This window comes from Catharus ustulatus, chromosome 1 (assembly GCF_009819885.2).
Source record: "Catharus ustulatus isolate bCatUst1 chromosome 1, bCatUst1.pri.v2, whole genome shotgun sequence".
Lineage (NCBI taxonomy): Eukaryota > Metazoa > Chordata > Aves > Passeriformes > Turdidae > Catharus > Catharus ustulatus.
Window position 1 is genome coordinate 139,941,340 of NC_046221.1, and position 26,253 is coordinate 139,967,592.

Below are 26,253 nucleotides of genomic sequence, written 5' to 3' on the forward strand. Positions count from 1 at the left end.
ACCGAGTTCATGTTCAGTGAGGTGGTTCAACTGTTTTCTCCAGGTATCAAAATTAACCTGGTAACTTTTCACTCCAGTAAAGAGTATGTAAAACTAGAAAATACTTACACTGTGCTTACAGGTGCAGCTCAATCAAGAAAAAGCCACTCCAGCTTCTCTCATGTTGACTACGTAAGCATAACAATATTTTAATACAATTCAATTACTTTCCAAGATCCTTGGTACTTAACAGGGATATGACACTTTGAAAATCAGTCTCAATTTCCCTGTAACTATTTCAGTTTCACACCAAGTATCCACAAATGCTGTAGTTACACTAAATACCATGTGGGCACCTCCCTGGGGATGGGAAATGTAAGAGCATCACTCTGGGCTTTTCCACAAACTGCGCTGTAGTGTCTGAATCCTCTGGACAAAACAGAAGCTCCTGCTCAGGCTCAACAGTAGCAAGCAAGGGTTTTCCATGTAAATAGAACTATTCCAAAAGGTCAGCTCTTAAACAAGTTTTTATGCCTTTTGCTGTAAGTCTAAGGACCATCTATGTTAAGGTATCTCCAGAGTTCCAGTCTTAGAGCAATCTTAAAATCAGGTATGGGGCATTCAATCTCAACTTCCCTAAAATCAACTAAATGCCTAAATGTGTATCAAAATTTTCAACAATTAGAAATACACTGTTCTATTGATTTTCTGTATAGTCCTGCCATTTCTCTAAAAGGTATGGGAAGAGAGATGACATGAAATCTACACCAAATGTAGTTGAAAAGTCCATTCATAAAACTTTTATTCCACTTACATCAACTTAATACACATGTTCTGAACAGTTATGCTTGGATTGTTCATGAAAATTTCATAAGACATTAAACAAAGCTAGCCATCATCTCAAGTTATTTCCCTGTTAACTATTTTTACAGCACATGCATGTTAGGCAAGTATCAAAAAAAAAAATCACAAAAGCAAAAAACCTAAAAAAGTTAAATACATGGGTTTTTGTTTTACTGCTGTGCTCGATATACAGTGTCATTATGAATATCAAGCAATTCATTTTTTACTGCATCTTTACTTGTACATTTGTTCTTAGGTTGCTTAAACCATTTAAATACAAATAAAATGTGTAGCAAAAATAATGAAAGCAACAGCAGGTAACTTTACAAATAATGGAATGTGAACCGTTTCTCTGTCCTTCTCTAGAGAAAGCTGACTGGGTTATCGAGCTGTCTTAAGGAACACTTCAGCTGCAATCAAAGATGTACACTTGATTGGAATATTCCACAGATGTCACATGTTCACCTGACATGCAACATCTATGGGACATCGGTTTATTGGCAGCCATGTGTGCTCCTGCTTGGATATTCAGACTAACTACATCTGTGGCTGCAACATTGATTATCCCTTTTTTCCATCGTGACAGACCAATATGCAAGCAGTCATCTTTGCCTGACATAGAAAGCTGTTTTAACACTGGCCTTGTGGGAAGCCACAATGTACCAAAAGTACTATGCCAAACATGTAAAACTTGTATAAAAATTTCACAACCCTATATTGGCCACCTCAGATGAAAACAGATAAATTCCCCAAATGTTAACTGGCTCTATTCCCCTAATATTAAACAAAACCACATGGGAAATATAGAAATCCAAATAGAAGTAACATAAACCTGTCAAATCGTAAACAAAAACTATTTGTGGGACAGCATGGATGACAAATGGTCTACTGTTTAAATTTCAGAATGAGGCAGATGGAAGTTGGAAGGCTGGTTAATTCTCCCCTCCTTCTCCTGCTTCGGCTTCATCTCCTTGGGTATCCGATGTCCACAACTGTTTAGGAAAGGAAACAGAGTACCAGGTACATTATTACACTTTTATTGCTAATAATTACTAAGTAATTTTTAGAAAAAAGGTCTATGTCTTAATAACAACTTCTAAGAGGTCCTACTAAGCACTGGGGAGAAAGAAAAGGCACACAGTAACATACATCTATTTCTTGGCTGTGACTAGACAGCAATTCAGTTCTAGGTGACCCAACCCTACACTGCATTGAATGAGCAAGTTTGTGAACAGTCAAAACCCCAGTCTCTTACTCACAAGGCTCACTAAAATATGACTAACAACCAGGGAAGAATCAGACCTACAGAGCAGATAAGTGAGAATCAGGATCTAACAGCAATTTCTTTCTCCTCAGGCATGCTTTTCTGAAGGAAAAGCTGCAGTACAAGTATCTCTCCACATCCAATGCTACAGCAAATGTTAGCTTTTCCTCAGAACAGGCATCTGAAGGTTTTTTCTGTTTTTTAAACTCCAAAATACTTAATCAAGATCTCTATCCTTCGCTTAGTTAGTTGTGCTCCCCTTTAGCAACTTTGAGAACTGAGCTAGCTGCCAACTTGGCAGGCAGGGCAGGGAGGGAAGAAAATCAAGCTAAGCATGCACTATGCACAAAATGTTATTTTCAGCTCCATAAAATCATACTAAGGACCATATATCAAGATTAAGTACTAGCTAAGGAAACTGAGCATCAATTCCAGAGCAACAGTCAGGGCCAAGAAATTATTTTGTGAACCAAATATCTCCATGCTGGTTGCTTCCAAACTATTCCCAGCCCAATATGATTTGTCATCTCTCACTTTATGGAGTTAGAGAAGCATTAACCGAATTATTCATGCTCTTTAGTATAAGGTGGTAAAACACAAAACCAACTAATTCTCTCCACTGACAGTGCTATATCACTGAAGTCTTACAGAATGCCTTTATTTTTAAAATCCATCATCAGAAAAATTTCATGCTTTCAGGAGCAGAAGGCAACAGTGAAAGCTGTACAAGACCAGTAGCCTCATCCCTGCCCTGAATATAATGCATGGTACCTGCCCTTAATCTTCCTTGGTGAAAGCATTAACCAACAAGTTATTTTACTGGAGACAACAGCACACCAGTAGTCTGTTTCCAGACCTACATTGCAATCTTTAGTACATAATTATATTACTACATTACTCTCAATTTCAGTGCTATTCTTGTAAGGAATCAGAAGTTTTATCAGAATTCTATCCGAAGTTTCCATCCTAAATCACCACCCAAAGAATACAGTCACAAGAGTAACTGAGGATGGAAAAGACCTTCAAGATCATCAAGTCCCACCATTAACACTGCCAAGTCCACCATGTCCTCAAATATCACATCTACACAAATTAAATACTTTCAGGGATGCTGACTCAACCACTTCCCTGGGCCACCTTGCTTGACAACCCTTTTAGTGATGAAAATTTTCCTCATGTCCAATCTAAAATATACATTCATTAAGACAAAAGGGTCTGAGTGCTATGAAAGGGGCATTACCAATTTTACCAACTGAGACATTGAGACCAGTTCAATGAATGTGCTGGGGGTGGGAGGGAAACACTTAGGAAGAAGGGCAGACTTTTATTTAATAAAATAAAACAATTTCATAACAAAGAAATTATCTAGCAATTCCAGTAAAACAGATTTTGATATGTTAAACAGCCCTCTGAACACTTTCAGCCTTCAGTCCCCACAGAGAATGAACACAGACTTCTTCAGTCATACAAGACTCAAGGTAAAACATAACCAATAACTGAGGGAAATGCTACTGCACACAACTGATCAACATGCTGCATCACTGTCTAAAGCCCACCTACCTCAGACTTCACCACCTGCATAACTAGCAAAACAGACCTTTTTCGTATTTATGAAATTCACTGTACTCTTTGTCAGTCACAGACACACCAAAAGTTATTTTCTACCTCAAGAAGTTGTAGATAAACATGAAATCAATGCACTTGTACAAAGCAGGTTAAGCACTTAAGGCAAGACACATAATTAATTAAAGAATACTGAATCTTATATCTGTTTACAGCTTTCTCCTTTGCGGTGGAAAGCTCCTATCAATTCTCAGGCCTACCACCCTAATTCACACACTATGGTAGCTCAGTCTGACTTTTGGGTGAAGCAATTTGCTTTCCAACTGCTATGACAAGCTTTACATTATTTTTACTGGGAAGCCAGCAATTAAGGTCAGCTTCTATTCCCTGTTTCAAAACCACTCATTCAGAGGGCAGCTCTTGAGCAATCCCACTCAAGGGGACAGCACACAGACACTGAGAGCAATGCCAACCCTGTATTTGTCTCCAATACAGAGGTTGAGAAATCACTTCCATTTGTTTTGTAAGTAGCAAATGGAACAATTACAAGTAGTTTTTGCAGCAGTGCTAAGTTGCCATTCCAGTAGAAAAGGCTCCAAAACACAAGAGAAATTAAATGTTAGACACAAAAGCAGAAAGTATGGCGACTCCAATTTTATACAAATGAACAATTTTACTTGTAGTTATTTTTAAACTAGTGCAGCTATTTTGCAAAGGTCTGATATCAGAAACACAAAGTGTTAACACGTGGCAACAAGAAGTGTTTCTTACTTTTTCATTTCTTGCTTGCAGCTCTTCTCCCCACAGACCAATGAGTGAACTAAGCCATTTAATTACACTATTGCATGTTTGCTTACATTTAGGTTTCATTTGCTTTAGATGTTTATCTTTGCCAGTTTAAAAGTTCAAAGTAGGATCAAAAAATGCCGCACGTAAGATGAAGATTTTGATTATTATGACAACTTACACCACAGACAGCTGTGAGTCCAAGAAGGAAAAATAAAAGGAATTAAGACAGTTATGTTACAACTGCCATGGAAATAGCCTGTCTAGCACTGATTTCCATTTCAGCTTTACCAAAATTAAAGCCAAACAAAAAACCTCTAAACAGTATGTCCTTAAATGGACTTGCTAGATGCAAGTTTGCTTGCTAGTTTTCTTGTAGAATCTCTTCCTTGAAGATATATTCATGCAGAATAAGATATATGAAATTCAACACAATCCTTAACGTGGCAAATGCAACTGTATTCTCAAATGTTTTTTAACACTGGGTAGTAGGTTTGCTAATCATAGTCCAGACTCATCATTTAAAGAGATTCCGTGAATAAAATAACCTGAAAGACATGGTTAATTTGTCACTTATCAGAAAATCACGTTAATTAGAATGCAAACAAAACAAAACAAGAACAACAATAAAACCACCAACAAGAAACAAAAAAACTAGGCAGGAAAAAGATTTAGCTCAGAAGGATGATGTACTATAGATGTGATTCTGAGTGCCAGACACAGTTCCATGGCCAAGAACAAGAAGGACAACTTGGAGTGCCAGGAAGACCAATGCTGTAATCTATACACAAATTTTGATGATACTTACTGTCAAGTTGTCTCTCAGTAACTGCATTATTAGCGTGCTGTCTTTGTATGACTCTTCACTTAATGTATCAAGTTCAGCAATTGCTTCATCAAAAGCCTAATGTTACAAAAACAAACAACTCCATTAGCCATGCGACAAAAGGTTATGCAAATAATTTAAATGGAATTTCCCCCTCTTTGACTTACCGTTTTTGCAAGGGAACAGGCTTTCTCCGGGGAATTGAGAATCTCATAATAGAACACGGAGAAGTTCAGAGCCAGACCTAATCTGATGGGATGTGTTGGTTGCATCTCCTTTTTACTGATTTCAAAAGCTTCTTGATATGCCTGTTGTGATTGCTCCACTATCCCTTGGGGGGAAAAAACAAACACAAAACCCACAACAAGTAAGTAATTCACACACTGTATCCAGACATACAATCAGGACTGTGTTCACACTTGCATGAGGAAACCATGTCAGGAGTGAATGCCTGTGAATGAGTACTTTACCTAACAAGTTGCTATTTAATGAAGGCTTTATTAATTTATATTTTCAAATTATTAAAAAGGAGGGAAGTTGTTCCTGACCAAATCACAGGTTTGAGTCTCTTTCCAACACCCTGTGACTACCTGTATTTACAAATGTTAGCAGCAGTTTTGTAGCACTGAAGATAAAACCCACCACCTACTTGATACAGTACCACAGTTTCAATGTCTTTAAACACTGCAATGCATTAGAGAGCCACATTTTAGTCACAGGAAATACTGATGACCTTTGTCTGTCGTGCTGAACCCTTTCAGTAACAGTCATCTATGAGTCTTCATTAAACTGCTCAGTAAAGATAGCGTGGTATACCTCAAATTAAATTATATATAGCTCTATTTCCAATGCAGATATGGAAAGCATCCTTACCCAACTTAGAAGTTCTAGTACCTATCAACTTTGAAGGGCGAAAAATAAATGATTTGGCTCCTTTATTGTAGAGATTAATCTTTTGGCACTTTTAATTGGTTCAGTTGTACAAGGTATTAACACTTTGCAAAAACTGGCAGCTACAACGTGTATATGAAGATTGAAGAGCTCAACAGTTTCCTTTCTCACTGCAGGCACCTGAACTTAGAGCAGGCTCTGCCTGCACAAATCAGGGATCACAGTCCAACACTGCCCACAAGCTGCAGGGGCCACAGAGGTGCTGAGTGCTGAGCACAAAGGAGCACTTGTTCCTCAGTTCTCAACCAGCATCTGAGAAAAAGGTGGGCAGAAAGTCATTCAATTCACATGCAAAAGGGACTCCAACCCTAACATTTCTGGATCAAACCAGAAATGCATGCAGCATGATGTCTGCAAGAGTGCAGTCACATGTACTGAAAAACAAAGAGAGGAATTTTAAGGTAGAGACTCAAAAACACAGTAGGATTTAAGTAAGAAATTTGCAGACTAAGTCTGAAAACAACTGAATACCAATATCCAGGATGTCTATGCAAGCATTATTTGTTCACTTTTAGATATTCACAGAAATAAAAGCATCATATAGTTCTCTTCCACATGGAAGAGTGAGGACATGCCCTGCACAGTCCATCAAAGCTATTCTCTCTGCACTCATCACTAATGATGGAATGCTTCAGGTCAGACAGCTGCCTTAATACCTTGAAAATAACCAGAAGTTAGTACATTACAGTTGAGAAGAACTAGCTATACTGCAAATTAAATTTAAAAATTGGAAAAAATGGAAAAATTTCATGATGGAAAAGCCTTAGAAAATGGTGCTGTTTGTGAAAGGCAAAACAAGCAGAATGAAAAACAAGTAACTTCAAGGAATGAAACCGAGTTTTATTTTTTAATGATTTTTCTTTAACAATTTCAAAACAAAGAGTATTTTTTCTCCTTATTTGAGAAAAGTTACCTTTTAAATGACATTTCAGAGCACTTAGTGCATAATTTGATGTATTCTGTTAATTTTTAAATGAGTCACACAGTACAAAAAAGTTTTTAACCTTGAATTCTTTAAAAGTGCAGCTCCAAAGTTCAAGGATAAAACAGAGTGAGGTACCTGCTTGACATTCCTGTCTGCCAGGCTGCCATAAGGAAGCCCCATTCAATAAAATAAACAATATGGTTTATGAAGATAAAAACCCAATTCCTAGAGTTGGGGGCTTTATATTATTGCTGTATTTACTGCAAAGGGCTGGAAGAATAGTGCCCAACTCAAAAGCCATTCTTTCCTAAACAGTAATTATCAACTGCTCTTCTTCAAGGTCACAGACAACATACAGGAAAAACATGTGACATAAAACACTGGAGGTGGGGGATGAACTGAAAAAAACCCGCCAAAAACTGTTCAGCCAGGAAACTGGGCTAAATAAAAATAAACTTTAAAAGCACTTTAAACAAAGATTTTCACAGTCTAATTCTAGATTAATCCTCAACAGAAAAAGAAACTTTGGGTCTCAAAATATTGTACCTCTTATGCATTTGAGCAGAGATAACTAAAATTACCAAAGGACAATACGGCAACTCTCTGTTAATAGATCTTAAGTACTGGTAACACATGCAATTCTGCAGTCACCAAGACTAGGTCAGCTTGCATGCAATAAACATCAGAAATCAAATTGACCCTTACAAACTAAGTCTTAGGATCTTTGTGTGACTCTATTATCCATCATGCTGGGAAAACTGGGCTTCCCTGTGTAATGTGGATATAATGCATGCCAGCAAAGCAGACACAGCTATTCCCCTGAAATTACTCCACGTCCGTTTCACATCTATGCCCAGCTCAATCTAGTCTGAAGTGCCACAGACATGGTTCTGTGCCATGCTGGGGGGGTTCATTAGCTTGAGGGCAGCACAAGGCAGGGGCTGCAGGTGCTGCCCACACGCTGCCCACACAGCTCAGCTCCACACCCCCAGGTGCCACCCGTGGGTTCACAATTCCCAGCTCCTGCAGGCTCAGGGCAGCCCGGGGGAGTGTGACATTCCAGGCTGGCTCCATGCTGAAGTGTGCTGCTCCTCGGGGCACACTGCCAGCAGCCCTCAAGTGGCTCCAGGAAACAGCCTGGCACTGTCTGCAGTGAGCTGGAACTCAGCTAATGCACTGCTCTGAACTGGAGGGGGCTCTGCCCAGAGGCAGCAAGGCTGTTCAGGTGTCTCCAACCACAGCAGGTAAGGAACTCAAAATGATGAGTACCTAATAATAACTTTTAAAACCAAATTTAGGTGAAGGCAACTTACCTGCAACTGTGACAAGCTGCTTACACGAAAATAAAAGAAACTTGAGCAAATAAAAGACATTTGGACATTAAACTACCATGGCTATAGAAATAATTTTCCTAACAATAAGATTCATTTTATTAAACCTTTTCTCCTCCAGATTGTTTCTAGTCTCTTTGCTCACTGAACCTATGCACACTTCTTATAGTCTATAAAGACACAGGAGAAATGGCAAGAATAAGGCTAAGAGGTAAAACCCCTAACATTCAGCCAGACAGAAATGCATGAACCTGTACTTCAGTGATAAACCAAATACATGTATGTGGAAGCTGGAGACAATTCCAAGATTTTGTGACTCAGTGTCTGTTTCACACTTCCATCAGCATCTACATGGAAATTCCTGTAACTCATCTGAAAGGCAACAATCTATGATTTTCCTTCAGAAAGCAGGAAGCCTATTACTAAAGAAACTTACAAATCAGAATTACTCTAAAATTAGAGTTGTGTCACTGCCCCACCAAAAGCAATCTAACTGGACAATGTTTCTCCACGAGCTGACATACAATACCTTTCTTGTCATCTCCAGCAGCAACCTCAGCCAAGTAACGGTAGTAGTCTCCTTTCATTTTCAAATAGAAAACTTTGCTTTCTGCTTGCGAAGCATTAGGGATCAAAAACTTTTCCAAGAGAGACTAAAAGGGAAACAAAGAACACAGTGTTTTGAACATATGCTGAACCAACAATTCAATTATATTTCAATTTATTTCAAAGTCAAGACAGCTTCACTTCTTACTTATTTTCTTCACATCCTACATAACACAGTCAGCTAAAGAATGTGTTCTGGATTCCAATTCTGGATATAAAAGGAATGCTGCATTGTGTGCCTTGATGGGGAGAAGGAGGCTGTGTCAATTTAGCAGATGAGTTTTATATGACCCAAGGATGGCTTCCTACAAGCCATTATACAGAACCCTAGCAAAAATACAGTAGTCCAAAGACACCGAGCAGAGGGTATACCATGGAAGAAAGTCTGCATCCACAAAACACAATAAAAGGATCTGATAGTTGCCAAATCAGAGACCAAATTATTTTACATAAGTAGGCAATAAATAAGGCTCCTTAGCCCAGTTTCCATTAACTTGAAAGCTCTACTGGCATCACCAGCAGGAAACTACAAGGTGAACCTGTATTCTTGCATTTCCAGACAGCTCACAACCTGACATTCAGCTCTGTAGCACCTCTATTTGACTTTATGTGCTGCCCTAACAGGTACTTCCTTTATCTTCCAAAGCCAACTTAGCTCTCTGGAGTCACTCCACCAAATCCTCCCCATGGGCTGACAGTTAAGACCAGGTTTTTCTAGATTATTGTAGCTGCTTGTTAACAGCAAGTTAACAAAGCTGAGGCAGTCATGTAATTTAGCAAGGATTCTATTATGATGAAAAGGAAAAGAAATGAAAAAAAATCACTAGCTCCAACACATTCAGTCAAATTAAGGTACAAGCTTGTCAGATTTTGTGATATTGAGTGCTTGAAGTCAGACTTTAAAAGAAAAGCCAGTTATTTAAAAATCAAAAAAGGTACACCATGCCTGAATAGTCAGAATTCAATCAGAAGCTGTTACATATACTTGGTGAAGACTATGCAGAAAATAATTTTTTTAAAAGAGGTTTCAGTACAAATTTTTTGGCCATCTTTTTTCACCTCTAAATGAGATGACTGACATTGCAGTTTTGCTTCACTTTTTTAGCTTTTATTACCAAGGATACCACAAAAACGGACAAACAAATTTAGCTCCAACTTACAGAATGATGGCTGCTTTACAGCACTTTCCTCTCAAGGCCATCCAGCAGGTTAAATGAACAGCTTACAGGACATACTCCTGGGACAGGCAGACCCTGGACATGGTAGGCTGCAGCTACTGCACTGAGACATGGGCACCTGTGGTACCTGCTCTGCTTAACAAGCCAACTATTAAGTTACAGAAAACTAATTCACAGAAAGAGCAAGAAGAGCAAATATGGTCTTGGTTTTTGTTTTGGTTGCTTCTTTCTTTGATTAAAGTAGTGATAATTCACTTATATGAATAATCAATATTTATTGGTAGACTCAAACCTGCATGAAACTCCTCAAAATGAAGTGACCCACCATAGCATCTCTCTCATCATTTCTACTGCAGCAGACAGATAATAAAGAAATCAGGCTGACAGACACAGAAATCAGGCAAGGTTCAGCTATGCCTATGCTACAGTGAGATAAAAAACTGTAAGTGGATTTTTAGTGGTTTCAACATGGTGGATTTATTTCTTCATCTTTAATATTAAGCTTCTCCAGTAGTGCGGGGCTTGGTATATAACTTCATTTTATAACCACACAGGGAGACAGTGAAAAATACTGCATGTCCTCACTTCCCATCCAAATGACAGCAGAGACAATTCTTTGGCAACAGAAGGAACTCAACACAAGCCAGTCAGCTGTAGAAGTATTTTTCTGGAGACAGTCAAATGGGCTGCTGAGCTGCCTCATGCCAAAAGCACCCTTCTGAGGGCATCCCACCATGCCAGAAGGGTTCAGAGCCAGCTCTGTCCCAGTGAGGGTGGGATGCAGCAGGAGGCCAGCAGGTTTATGGGTCACACACCTCAGCTCTCTGCAACTCCTTACACACTAGAGAGCTTCAAGGTTTGCAGCTACAACATTTTCCTGAGTGCCAACAAACTCCAGTGACAACTGAAGGTTACCAGCTACTGAGAACAAGACTCCTTGTTAGTTTTCCTCTGTGAGACTTCAGTTAAGCCAGGTATGTCAGTCTGCACCTATGCTTCTGGCACCGTGGGGAGCAGCCTTCCTTCTGCATCCTTCATTAATTGGCCAGACCAAAATATACTCAGTGATTCCAGAAGCAGAAAATATTCCTCATCTGTATAGAAGGTCATTTGATTAAAACGTACAGCTCTACTCACACAGCAGCAAACAAGTTTCAAGATTTAAACTTCAATTAGATCACAAATGAGGTAAAGTTGTTTGCAAACTGAATGGGTGAATTGCACCAGTAGACAGATAGGAGGAAAGACTACTAATTGTCTTCTTAAACAAACTAGCAGGGCAAAAGGAACTTGAACACTGTAAATCTTGTACTGCAAGAAGTTCTAAAGCCATGTCGAATTTCAAAGACTGATGAGCTGAGAAAATACCTTTGAACAGCTATTCACAGAATATAGCCAATGCAGAGACTCCAACTCAAACTGCACTGGGAGCTTACTCATATTTGGATGAAAGAGTCTATTCTATACAAACAACACGTAGGACTGGTGTGCCACATATCTTTGCAAGAATTTTATTTATGCCGAATACTTCATAAACAGCAACAATAAAACCTGCAAGCAGATGAATATTTAAAAGCTAGCATGTGAAATGACTGAAAGGGGATCTCTACCCTATTCTTTTAATCTTATAAATTCAGTTTTTTCTGTTTATATTAGTCCATTTATTTCAGGATCTATTTTCTTTTACTGGCATAAGCAGACACAGACCACTCCTTTAAAGTTAGCCTGAAGATTCAGGGTACACAGATTTATCCTAGAGAGTGGTTCTGAAAGCATAACCTGCATGGATGTGGTGTGGCTACAGAAAGCCAGACAGGTAAGACCAATAAAACTACTAACCTTTTAAAGTTCAGTTGCAGTGGATAGTAGAATCAAAAACACAACAAATCTAACAATTTGTTATCTGCCAACACACCAGCTTATGGAGAATACTGTTTATCTTGTGGATTTTTCTAATAGCTTTAACTGCAATATGTCTCTGGAGGATAGCATTTTTTCCACAAGGAAGACTATATTGATATTTAAGTCCTATTGACAGGTTGTTTGTCCAAAGCTTCAGCAGCTCCAGGAGTACATGGCCACCTTCTCTCTCCTTTACCAGTTGATAGGACAGTGTTTATCAGTGTAGAGCTGATCACCATACAGTCCACTGAAGTGGCAGCAGCTAGTCCAAGACCAGATAAGTTAAGACCAGATAAGTTAAGTGATCTGTATTTACTAAGTTGATGTCATCTGCATCACTGCAATGCATACAGTGCCCTGGCAACTGCAGTCCACACAGCACATGTCTATTGTTACACTGTATGTACTTAGGGTCTCCTACTTGTGCTTGATGTTCCTGGTATCACGCCAAAGTCCCATCCAGGTTTGACATGTACGGGCAGTTAATTACAGCATCTTGAACAAAACTAAACTAAATGACCACTCCCTGCCCTTGAAAGCCCCCGAGGACACAGCAGCAGTCAGTTTTTAATCTGACAACAAGAATCTAAGTGCTGTGAAGCAAACTATACCACTGTAGTTAATTAGGCAGACACACTAGTAGTTTAGAGCATTTTCCAGTCCAAATCTGTAACACCTTGCACAAGTGCTTCCAGCACTTTTCAAAGTCTCTTCAGAAAGATTTAATGGGAATCACTATTTTGTTAATGTACTAAATCTGAATATCAACTCTCACTAATATGCTGGCCATTCAAAGATCACGCTTCAACACTTCACACCTGCCATTTTGGTTTTGACTAAGTTAACAGCTTTCTGCTTCTCTGGACTGGCCAACAAACACATTCAAACTTGGGAGATGTCAGCTGTGCTCACACATACCATTGGTAACATTTGGTAGAGAAAAGTCATTGTCTCCAAAGACAGAAGTTCCAAATACCAGAAGCTGTCTGCACATAACTTGAATTACCCTGATGGTGAACTTCAATCCTGGCTTATTTTAAACATTAAATTGGAAAGAGATTGACTGACTTCATTCTTCTACATATTCTACCACCTGAACAGGATACAGTCAACGGGAGGCAACATGAAGCACATCACGTTTTGAGCCACTTTAATGAAAGGCTCTATGTACTTTTTCCTTAACCTTTCCAAGATAAGTCTGAAAGGTTAAGAGTTAGCAGACTTAGGAGTGTGGAAGAAGCCTAACAAGTAGTAACAAAAAAACCCCAAGAGCCAACTCTCTCCTAAAAGTCTGCTTGCTTCTTACTGCAAGTGGACATGCTTCAGTTGTCAAACCGTGGTGAGGGCTGCAGTTGAAGACAGGAAGCCAACATAAAGATTGAAGAGTTCTTTCCTGACACTTGAAGCCTAAAACTACTCTTGTTTTAAAAGCATTTGCATCTTCGGCAAATGACTTGTGTGGGCCAGAAATCTATTCTCAAATCCACCATAAAAGCATTAAATTAATTTTATTTCAATGCTCAGCTTTGCCTTGTTGCTTCTAGTTCAGTGCTTATTTCCCTTTATTAAAGGCTTGGTCTCAGTACATGTTATTGCCTAGAAACTTTAGATAATCATTAATGCACCAGAGATGATTGCATCAACAACTCTATTTTCTATTTATATATTTCTCTCCTGACAAGCAGGAAAATAAGAATAGTCATCAGATTCTAGGAAAATGTAGTAGCAATTAGTAGACAATACATAGTTAAAGTGCTGAGAACAAGAAGCCTTATTTTTAAATATGAAAAAATTAAATATCTAATTGAATAAAAACACTAGAACTATAGGAAAAATAAAAAGATATTATTCTTGCACAAAATAACCAAGGTGCAGAACAGCAAAAGTCAAAAAGAATATACAATAAACTTTAAGTACTTTAAATAGTATCAGTTCTTCTCTGAAATAACATGTTTTTTTGTTTAATAAATAAGCAGGCTTTTTGTTTTCATGCGGTATGAAGAGACACCTAACAATAGTTATGTTTTTTCTCTGATTGAGAACTAATTACGCAAGAGTACTAGCTGAACTTCAACTCACTTGTCACCCACCCATGGTATATGACATAGGGATGAAGATGACATGGAAGAACTCTTGTTTTTTAAAATTCATGTAAGAGATGAAAGAAACTATCTAGCTTTTTTTAAGCTCAGCCTGAAACTAATGTAATAGTTAATGACAATAGCCTGGTATTTTCATATTCATACCTGTCTACCTGCACGTGAGTGTTACTTCTTTAAACTATTTCTCAGTTTCATCAAAAAAAGAAAAAGACACCTATCAATTCCCATTAGAAACTAGCAAGTGATTTTCCACAACTGCTTTCCACACAAGGATTAGGAAAGTTACGAGCTATAAAATAACACATGCAATTAGCTGCACTGCATAGATTGGCACACACACTAACTACACAAAGGGTTTAATTAAACCATTTGTGGCCAGTCACTTTATTTACACACATCCATCTGAATGTTGGAGAAAAGAGACAAATATTTGCGTTTTTAAGAGGTATATTTTTAGACAATCCCTTCCCAAACCCTGTTTTGACCCAGGCTTACTATGCTGCTCCTGATTACAGTTCTGGCCAGAGTTTGGGATTAAGGGCTCTGCAACTGCTGCCTCATGGGTGACCTCCAACCCTCTTGTGAAAAAAAAAAGGACTCTTCTCAGCCTTCTACTCCAGCCAAAAGTGAAGCTACAGTTTAAAGTTACCTACAGAATTCTCTCTGCTAGTTTGCTCACTAGAACAGGAATACAAGAAAAGCTGTCAATGTTAGTGGTTGTTGGGGCACTAGAGATCTCTGCTGAAACATCTGCTGAAGAAGGAAACCAGCCTGCTGCCTGTTCTCAGTACCAATTATTCTTCCCACAAAACTGGCTGCCCACAGAAACAGCAGAAGTCTGAGAAAAGTGACAAGGCTGCCTGGAAGAGATGAAGTGGGAAGCATGACCCTCAGCAGGGGAGGAATTCAGAATTTAGGGGACAAAAAAACCTTCAAGGGGAGGGAAGAATTTGACTGTGGAGTAATTTGCAGTGTTTGTGAACAGTGGGAGATGTGCATAGGGACATGTGGAATTGCTAAGAGCAGGAGAAAGGTACACTGCATTAGCAGTTTTGCTGTAGTCAATCTGGTGAAGATCTAGAAAGGAAACAAGCAAAGGAAATGAAGTCTGAGTAGTAAGACAGTAACTGAAAAAAAAAGATCTAAAAGGACCAATGGACAGAAGAAAATCCTCTATGTCAGAAACAATGCAAGAAATCGTAGTTTATACATAGAAATACTACTAAACCAGTCAAAACGTTTCCTTAGAAAAGAGAACATATGGGCAGGCAAAGGAAATATGGAAGGACACCCTGAAAAATCATTGTCATGCTGAGACAAACGCTGGGGGATAGATACAAGTCAGTAAGAAGTAGGTGTATGCACAAAAACGCATAGAGGGTGATGGCATGGACACACCACTGGTCAGCAAAGCCAAGAAATGGAGATACACACATGTAGCTCCCTTTGCAGATCTGCCCTCCCCAACTTAGACTACCACGTCCTTTACTAGCTAGTTTCTTCTACTGTTCTTCTTTCCAATTAGTATTTATGGCAAAGGAGGCAAGTGTGCCTCATTTCAGGATATGCTCTTGAGCTAACTCAAAAGATTGCTCAGTTTTTTACCAAAGCATACATAACAAACGCGATCATGAAGGAACCAAATTCTGCAGCACGGGCAAATATACCTCCCCAATTTAATAACCCACTCCGAAGAAACTCATATGAAAGTCAGCAGCTGTAAAGACAATAGAAAACATTAGGATTAAAGCCTTAAATTTTTGAGGCATCACTATAGATCTTAATAAACAGTTTCCACTGACAATCAAAGTCCATACGCAATTTTTATCTGGGCCTTTTTTTTTTTTTCCCCAGTATCACCTCATTGAACCGCTTCTTGAATACTGGGGACTTGCATCAAAACAAAATGGTACCAGATGCAATCATTTTTTTTACAACATCCTCTGAGAAACTTGAGATAATAAAAAACTGAAAACAACTGAGTTGGGTGAGAATTTCTGCCCAGGATGTAGGTCTCAGCTACAGCTATTGCAGCTGTTACTCCAAACCAGTACAGGTCTTAAGACTATACAGTTTTGGTCTCTAAATAAATACAAGTAAAAGCCCCCATAAATACGATGCAACACTTCTTATCCTTGCTCAGAAATAGAAGCAGGAGCCATTTATCTTTTAGTAGCTTGCACTCTGAGCAGATTTCAAACCTCATGAAGCTATAGGGGTTTGCTATAGCATACAGTGCTAATAAAGACATTTTATTAGGAAAAATGCCATTTTAGCCATGTAAACTTAATCTGCATGAGGAGAAAATGACCAGCTAAAAGGTCAGATTACCTTTGTTAAATCTTTTGTAACATAATCACAAAGGGTATAATATCATGAAAAAAAACCCATCACCAACAAAAACCAACTGACAACTTTCTCTGCCTCATTTGAGCTGCCTTAGAGAATCACAGAATCAAGTAGGTTGGAAAAGACCTATGAAATCACTGAATCCAATATATTATATCTGATTAAAAATTTCAAGAATTTACTGTTGGTCTTAACAGAACGACTTATTATTACTTCTCCTTTGAAGAGGCATTGCCAATCTTCTGTCAGATTTCAAGAAAAATAATCCACTGCACAAGAGTTAATGTTCAGGAAAAAAATGAATTTAAGAAATAATCACAATCTTAATTCTCTTCAATCAACTTTAATAGCACAAGCTTTCTCAGCCTATTTAAAAATGGTAGTCAGCTACTGCCTGAATGGACAACCAGCTTCAGAGCCAGGAGCTGATGTCTGCCCACAGCAAAGTACAAGTAAAGCATTTGAGAACCTGTTTGAGAAACTCACTTCTGTCACGTGCATGGTAACAAGACAGAAGTTTCCAGATAAAACCAGAGATAGTGCAGTATTTTTTCACACAGATGTGCAGAGATAATGCACTAACTCTGCTCATATTCTAAATTTTATGTTTCTAACACTTACAGCTTCCACAGGTACAAGAAAAAGCTGATACATCAGCCAATGCAGCGTTTCTGCTTTTAGATTTCTAAGCAATCAACCGGTGAAACAAATACACTTAGCAGCTTCACAAAACTGCAGGTACATGCAATGAAGTTTTTCCTTCAGCAGCACAAAGATGAAGCGTTTTGTCACAGGTGACTAAACTATCAACTCACTTTATTTTACTGTTTAGAACTTAGTATCAGCAGTAGGTACATAAAGTACTTGAACAATGAAGGTTGCTGTCAAATAAAGCAAATTGTCAGTTTGATGCTTTTGAACAGCACAAGCACTCTGTACCTTGCTATTGTAAATCAAAGCCAATTATTAAAGATTAATGCCAAATGAAATTAGTACAGCAGGTTAGTGGTTATAATAAAGGTTTTTTCTACCTTCAATAAATGCAAGAGGATGCAAATACACCTACATATTTGTATATACATGTGCAAGCAGAGTTAATATAAGAAGTAGCTGCATTTATGCAGAGCACCTTAGGTGATTTTATGATAAATGGGAGCATTAAACATATGTGTCAATATTGTGGATGTCCTTCTTGCTAAGATTAGAAAAAATTAGGAACAACACAAGTAATCTCATATTTAAACTGATCCATGAATAATGTTTTAATTATCAAAGATTCAACAGTTTTCCAACAAATTGCTTAAAAAAGTAAAGGAAATTACTCTTAGGCATTGCTTTCACTGCAGGCAAACAAAAAAACCCAACAAAACCCAAACCAAAATAAAAAAACCAATGGCCAAAAAAACCCCTCAAATCTGAAAGGGTGTAGCTGCAACTGGGGAAGTGAGTGAAGTAATGAGGTTGATACAAATTAGGAAGCCTCTGCTTCCTACCCTCAATAGACATAAACAATGATACCAACGAAACCCCTTACAGAAAAAAACAGATTTGGAGAGTTAATCAAAAGCTTAAATGATAACCACCCTTGTAACTTAGCAAATCCTGGTTACATTTTGCTCTGCAATATAGAAAAGTTCATTCAAAGAAGCATCTGATTTTCACATATGCTACTAACACATTACCAATTACCATCTTCTAATGCAAATTTTAACAACTTGAGACGGCATCTTGAGTTCTGGGTCCAGGTTTGAGCTCCACAGCACAAGAAAAACACAGAGATACTGAAGGGACTACGGGGCTGGAGCACATGAGGTACAAGGCAAGGCTGAGAGAGATGGGTTTCTTCAGCCCAGAGAAAATCAGCAGATCTTGCTGCTGTGTACAGTTGCCTGGAGATGATGGAGCCAGACTCTTCCTTGAGATCTACAGTGACATCACAAGAGGCAGCAACAAGTCGGAACATGAGAAGCTCTGATGACACGCAAGTATTCTTTCTTTAATAAACATAAATAAATATTAAAACAGGCTGCCCAGAGAGACTGTGGAATCTCCATGCTTAAAGATAATAAAAATGACTGACAAGACCTTGAGCAAAGTGATCAAAGCAGATTTGTTCTGAGCAGAGTTGAACACAATGACCTCCCTTCTAACCTCAATTCTTTGGGCACCTAACTCCTAGATTTCAACACATTAATCACCCCCTTCTATGACTGACCTTTTTGCAAATAGAATGTTCTACAAATGCCTCCTTTTTTTTTCTGAAAAAAAATGACACAGATCTCAAAGAAAAGGGCAATAAAAAGTAAAAAATTAAGCAAGGCTGAAGGAGGCACAGAACTGAAGGTTGCGATTTTCAGTCAGAACACTGACTTTTCTGTTAGTATCAAATATGACAGCAAGAAGATTGCATGGTATTGTCAGTCTACAGGTTAGCTATGCACTTTAACCATCAGGAGGACAAATTGAGGATACAGCAGCTGAGTTTAAAAAAATTCACACATGCATGTCAAAAACCATATGGCTTCCTGTAAGAAAGAAGACCAAATTTCCTAACCCTGTTATTAACAATTATTAAACATTTTATAGAAGTTAACATAGTAACTTATTAGATGTTTGTAGGCAAGTAGAAAATAGTTCCAGAGTAATTTGAGAATGATGGCAATAGGCATTAATTCTGTGGTATGTTCTTTAAAAAGCCATTTAGATGCATTTGGAATAGAATTACGCTCCCTTCCCCCAGTGAGCTGCAGCCCCATGACAGGTTACTAAACATTCTACTCCCCCTCTCAACAATATACATAAAAAAGAAATGCAAAACTAAACTGACTGAGATATAACTGAACCTTCTGCTCTCACAATTACCTCCTCTACAAAGTGAAGCATGCATAACAAGTGCAAAGAAATCTCAAGTATGAGCACACAAGGAATACCTTTTTACACTTCTGAGGGTGAAGAAATAATGCAGTGAGGAAAGCAAACAATTCATCTTACAGGAAGGTCCTAAACACCACATTAGCCTGCTGCTTTTCTGGCAGGAAAGGAGTGGGGAGAAAGCGCTGAGTAGCATCTATTGTAACAGTAACTCCAGAAGGCTGAAGGGCAGCCAAGGTTTGCAGAAGTTCTCCAGACCTTAAAAACTGAAAGGGTAAAGAAATGGTGAAAGGGTGCCTGGGCACTGACAGAAATTTACCTAGGGCATTTCTGCAGTGGAACTTGAAGGGGGAAGCAACATTACCCAGAAGACTGGGCATCAGGCAAGAACATGGGAACTGTCACACACTGTGCACTTGGAGAACATGCAGGGTCTGCTGCAGCATGTGCCAGCCTAGGGAAGAGCGTAACTGCCTGGAATTACATTCACACTAATGTGAAGATAGCCAGTCATGTTTTCAATTATTAATTTACATTCAGCTCATGTAAAAGACTTCCTGGAAGCTACCAGAGCTCCTGAGAACTTCTAACAGACAAGCAGTGCAGGGTGTGAGCTATTAAAAGACCTCTTCATTCTCTGTACTTCAGAAACCTTGTTAACTGAAAATTTCAGCTTACTGCAGATTTAATTTGAATCACTTCAGTTACAACTCGCTTTTCTACCAACAGCAAAAAGCAGTTTAAAGAAAATCCACACCTGTTATATTAATAACGATTTTTATTATGAGAAGATAAAAGACCATTATAGATGATTATATTGGTACTTTAGACAGACCCTCCTTTCTATTATAAAAACTGAAACAGAACGTGAAGTACACACTTAGCTAACGTGAGAAAAAGTATTTAACGAAAAGCTTAATTTCCTGTATCAACAGGGAATTTTCTATAATATTCAAAAGCAGTTTTCAGATGCTCAAATACAGCAATGTACTTCCTTACACACAGCATCACACATACTATATTACTATTGAAGAATTTATAAATACAGCTTTCATGGCCACAGTGCAAGGAACTTGTACTACACTCACTGTGTCACAATTATTTGATGTTTACCGGCACTACACCACACCAACTCCAAACTAGGGCTGGTAGTATCACACTTCAATATGCATATCTGACAGAGCTGGTGCTGGAACAAGGTATTTTAGGTGTCTCTTCTTTGTACAGCAGCACTCTCAGGCTGCAGGAAACAAGAGGATAAGTTCAACTCTTTGTGGAGTTGTAGAGATACTCCATGGTAGCCTGAAGAAAAAAGGGTTCAGGAAGCGGCAAGAATGCAGATGCTGTCTTTTCCTGTTGCAAGGTCAGTGCAGAGGAGAAAAACAAACATTCTGACCTAACTATATAACTATTAAAACTTTTATCATTGGGCCCAACTGGGATGGAGCAAGAAAGTTCATCATTAATTGCTCCTGTCCTCTGTGTAAATTAGTAGAAGAGATGGAAACAAAGCCCAGTTTAGCGTACTCAGTATCTACAGGATTAGAGGAGCTATTTCTTCCAGTACACTAGATTTCATTCCAATAAACCAGCAGGAAGCTGCAGAGGAGCTAGCTTTGGCCACGCTCTTCAAGTCACAAACACATTCTCTAAATTGCTTTCCTCCCTTCAACACTGAAGTTAGGACAGCAGTCACACTCAGCTGTGATGTAACACTCCTGAGCATTAAACATTACTTAAGACACTTGCAGACAACTGAAGACACAACAACAGCTCAAACAGACCCACAGCCTCAGTAAAAGACACACAAGTTGCAGAGCTGATTTTGTACTCTAATTGATTAGGTTCATGATTAAAAGCTTTGAAAGTTTAACATTTCAGGTCTTATTAATTAATGGCATACCTCACACCAGTAACCCTCACTTTTCTGTAAACAGTTACAGATTAGATTATGCTGCATAAAAATTAGAGATCTTCTGAAAAAAAAAAAACCCAAACCAAAACCAAATCCTAGTTCTACATTTGCATGTAGCATTGTGAAGACTCCTGTTCATAATAAACAACTGAATGTCATCACAGTTCTTTTTTCCCTGTTAAAGCAAAGTGGATAAAGCAATACAGTCAGCCATGCCTCTAGGTGAGCAAGAATGTACATGCACAGGATACTTCAAGAAAGACAAGTGTATGATCTAAATCTTCAATGTAATTGGCAACATCAAAGGTAGCACATGTCATTTGAAAGTATTTTTACATTCTATCCTTTGAAAATAAAACTTTTAATTTTTTTCTTTTTAAATGCAAGTCTAAAAAAGTAGTTTTATTACTGCTAATCACTGCCTAAGGCATTGTCTCTTCTGGACAGAAATTTTTATTTAATGTATTAAGAAAAATTGGACTGGCAATGTTAAAAATTAGTCAGTCATTAGCTTCTTAAAAATAGTAACATGTCAAAGAACAATAACTTCTCTGAATAATGTATGTCTCATTAACACAAAGAGAAATTCAAGTCCATTTTGAGATTCAGAAGATTTAACAAGACTCTCCACCCGTATTCCTCCCCTCCCAGGCACTGCAGCAAACTCAAAAGCTGGGGTTTGTTTTAGTTTTTGTATTTAGCATGCACAATAAAAGCTAGTTTCACCTTAACCTGGTTTCTATTATCAGACAAAAAATTAATTGCAAACACTAAATTCTTCTATGGTTTCTAAGCCCAGATTTAATTAAAATAATTTCTTAAACCAAAATGTAGCTTACAAAAGAACTTCAGATTACCCTGAACTGAAAGCACCCACCCCCAACCGCACTCTCCCATTAGCAAAATAATTAAAGAAAGAAATAACCAATTAGAATGCCAGATTTGGGTCCTCATTTCCTTGGCTTGAATAGATGAGCCACCACTTTACAACATAAGTACTAGTAAATCAGTTCTTCCCTATATGAGTAAGTTCTGCATTTCATTTTTAGAGTAGAAGTTAAAGAGTTATCCTTACACAAGATAACAAACATATAAAATTGGGTGTGTCACAATAACTCCAGCAGCCAGCCTGAACTGGAAAGCTGAGATTCAGTTATCCATGCTGACTCCTACAAACCCTTGGAGAACCAGTGTTCTGGAAGCTATCAGCACCCATATCACTTAGCTGTCTCACACATCAAGCAAAATTTACACTACTCATCGATGTTAACTTTCATTTGGTATCAGATCTTCAGGCACTTAGCTATTTAACACTTTTCTCATGTGGCATGCCATTGTGTCACCTGCAGGTGATCCCTTGTCACATATGGGATGACAGCCAGCAGCACCCACAGTGCAGTGGACAGCTCTGTTGCTGACAGCCACCTCTACCTCACAAGTGGCTGCAGCACCAAACAGCTGCTCCTCGTGTGCTCATGGAAGCACCATGGGCGTGTGCAGTTGAAAAAACCTGACAATCTAGAATAAGCATTTGGAAGAGGTTTGGATTTCATAAACCAGCCTCCAGTGAAAATACAGCGTTGCTTGCTGCGCACATGCACATTTTAATGTAACTACGAGTCTCAGAAAATGTTTAACTTGAACACCCTTCTGGTTTGATACAAAAAAAATTTAAGTTTAAGCGGGTATCACAGCACTTTTACTGCCTCTTCCTGCAGGCAATTTTCTGCACGGCTGAGTCATAACTAACATTACATCATCTTACCCAGGGAGGGGCACAATTTCCGTAGAGTAAGAACTACCTCTTACAACCACAGCAGCTTATTAAAATAGCAGAACTCAAAGAGATCTAGGATACAAATACTGCATTAAGGGGGAAGAAGAAACCCCCAAACCAAACCTGTACACAGTTCAGTCTCAGGCAAATATGTTGACCTTTCATAGCTACAACTTCATGCGCAATAATATTTCTATATGCCTCCAAGTTTATTAGCATTTATAATTATAAACTGTATATAAATCATCAGCACATTAGAGAGAAAGAAAAATTCAGACGTTTTTAAACCTTTTTGTCAGAAATAGCATAGGAGACCACAGCACTGCTGACAGACTCGAAATAGTCCCAGAGGGCCAACACCATTTACTCTGCAACTCTAAGTAAAAATGGATCAACAGTTTCATTATTTCTCACCAGCACATCATTGCAGATGTCTCTTAGCTCAGTCTCAATTTTCTCTCTGTATTCTCGAGCCATCTGCTGTTTTTTCTCAGCGCCTTCCGTCTTTTGTTCAATACTTGAGACGACTCTCCAAGATGACCTACGGGCTCCTACAACATTTTTATAGGCAACAGAGAGAAGATTCCTCTCTTCGTTGGACAACTCAGCTCCTTGCTCAGTCACAGATTTCATGCAACTTGCCATGTCATCATATCTTTCAGCCTGCTCAGCCAGTTTGGCCTTCTGCACCAGCTCATTTTTATCCATGCTGATATTTCTAAAGAGGAAAAATAGTGAGGCATTATTCAGACATTGGTCAAGGTCAAAGGTGTTTTAACTTCATAGGCAGAGCAACCTGTATTCTCTAAGTAGTTTGGAACTGCAGGAGCTACAACTGAAATCCAGACCACAAGGCATACTATCAGTACTGGATGCTCAAACACATGCACACATGGAGCAGAGAGTTAAAGTCACTGGTTCCTCCTGAAAAACTTTTAAAAGTATGTTATTTTAATAAACAAAACCACAAAAGCATCCAAGGTGAACTGAAACCAAATCACTTTTATCTTATGCACAAAAATGATCCTAATTTTTTGCCACCACTCTTTCAGAAGAGTACACTATGAGTGTACAAAATTGACAAAGAAAATACTCAGTAGTAAGCTTTCCATAGGGGACAACCAAATAAAGGCTGGACAAACAATACCAAGCAGCATTCTGAGCCTTAACAGAATCATACAGTTACATGCAGAGGTACTTCACATAAACATCTGCAAATCAAATCCCACACAGGATGTTAAAAAATCAGAATGCAACAAATATCTAAATTGCATGTTGCACACCTTCCCACAATTCTAAGTCCCTTTTCCAACATGGGAATCCCCATTATGGGATGGTCTGTGTCAGATATTGCTGCTCTGCCTGGGAGGCTGTGCTTTCAGAGACAAAAGAACATTTTACTACTTAAAAATATTACTTTAACATCAGTATTTCAGATAGCACAACCTGGCTGAAATGCTTCATAATCTGTCTTATCAGCACATAAAAAAATTAAAATATCAAACTCCTCTGAGCAGAGATATTAAGCAATTTCTTTTGGCACAGGAAGAAAAAAATACTTGTCCCCCACTCTCCATCCTACCGTGTATCCTAACTTGATCATTTGGAGGAACTAGTAATGTGCTTTGGGGATACATTACCGTTTAAAGTTTAAGAAGATTATTAAAGCACGAACCAGTTTTAGTCATGAGTGCTTTATACATTTCTGTATGATTCATACATCCCAAACAATCATCTTCATTTTTAACCACTAAGAATTTTGCCATTTTACGTGACGTTAGGAGAAACAATGGCAGGGATATGTTCCGTCTTTGGGAATACATAAAGCACATTTTAACACTCCAGGTGACTGCAAGTTTTGCTAGCTCCCGTCCCCAACAGGGGGGCACACACCCGGCGTTTCTCTGCAAACGTGCGCTGCAGAACTGGCCCGCACGGCGCGCGGCGGGGTTAAGGAGCCATTTTAAAGCAAGCGCTCGGCGATTGTTATTTACCACTCGGCGTGACCGGGCCAAACGCGGTCACAATGCCGGCCCCGCCGCCGGTCCCCGGGGCCCCGCGGGCTGCGGCGGCAGCATCCCCGGCCGGCAGCATCCCCGAGCGGGCCGCCCGCCGCCCCCGCGGGCTGGGCGCTGCCGCGGCTCCGGCACGGCGAGCGCGGTGACAGCAGAAAATGGAGCGGCCCGGGGGCGGGCAGAGCGGAGGGCGGGGCGGGCGGGCGGCCCCGGGGCGCTGCGGCCGCCCCTCCCTCCCTCCCTCCCTGCGCCGCGCCCGCCGCGGGGACACCGAGCGCCGCGCCCGCCGCCTTTGTCACGGCGGGTGGGCGCCGGAGCCCGGCCCGCCCCGATCCCGCTCCCCTCCGCCCAGCGCCCCCGCGGGAGGATGCCGCGTCCCCGCCCCGGAATAGGGAAAGCCCGCGGGCCCAGCCCCGGGGGATTCGGCGCGGGGGAGGGGGAGCGGCGGAGGAGGAGCCCCCACCAGTCCCAGGGGAGCCGCCGCTCTCGCCCGGACCGCTCGGCCGGGGCGGGGAGGATGGGCGGAGGCGGGGGGGCCTGGGCGGCGAGGGGGGGGAGCTGGGGGGCCTGGGCGGAGGGAGGGAAGCGAGCGCGGCCGAGGGGCGGCCGCCACCGCGACTCTTCCGCGCCCGGGCAGCGCTCCCGGCGAGAGACCACACCCGGCAGCGCCCGCCGCCCGCGCCCCGGCCCCCGCCCGCCGGGGGCGGCGCTCCCCTCCCTGCGGGCGCGGGGTCGCCCTCACCTGCCGCCCCCTCCGCCGCTGCTTCCCCCCTTTTCCCTCCTATCCCGGCGGTGAAGGGCCCCCACCGCCCCGCGCGGCGGCCCCCGCGCCCCGCTCCCTCCCCTCGGAGCCGCCTCGGGGGGAGCAGGGCGGGCTGGGCGCTGTCCCCCGGCCGCCCCGCTCAGTGCTCCGACCTGCGGCGTGCCGGGGGGGCCGGTCCCGGGCGGCGGCCCCGTTACCTGTGCGCGGCGGGCGGGCGGGCGGGCGCGGGTGCGTCGGTGCGGGCGGGCGGCCGGCGCGGACTGTGCGGCTCTGGCGCTCGCGGCGCTGCAGCCTCGCTCCCTCCCTC

At 40.4% G+C, this 26,253-nt stretch overlaps 1 protein-coding gene across 1 annotated transcript; it reads right to left on the reverse strand.

Annotated features, from left to right (window-relative positions):
* Positions 1–751: 751 nt before the first annotated feature.
* On the reverse strand, positions 752–26,253 carry YWHAZ (tyrosine 3-monooxygenase/tryptophan 5-monooxygenase activation protein zeta). Its single transcript, XM_033053858.1, has 6 exons — positions 26,144–26,253; positions 23,583–23,886; positions 8,998–9,121; positions 5,429–5,592; positions 5,244–5,339; positions 752–1,814 (listed from the first exon to the last, which is right to left on the reverse strand). The coding sequence occupies exons 2-6, from the start codon at positions 23,874–23,876 to the stop codon at positions 1,755–1,757; spliced, it is 738 nt and encodes a 245-aa protein (XP_032909749.1). The 5' UTR covers positions 23,877–23,886; positions 26,144–26,253; the 3' UTR covers positions 752–1,754.

Coding starts and splice junctions, on each gene's coding strand:
- YWHAZ (XM_033053858.1), bottom strand. CDS start 23,876: ATGGATAAAAATGAGCTGGTGCAGAAGGCCAAACTGGCTGAGCAGGCT. Junction 9,122..23,582: donor ACATCTGCAATGATGTGCTG/GTGAGAAATAAT, acceptor TTTCCCTTTTAG/TCTCTCTTGGAAAAGTTTTT. Junction 5,340..5,428: donor CCTGTTCCCTTGCAAAAACG/GTAAGTCAAAGA, acceptor TTGTAACATTAG/GCTTTTGATGAAGCAATTGC.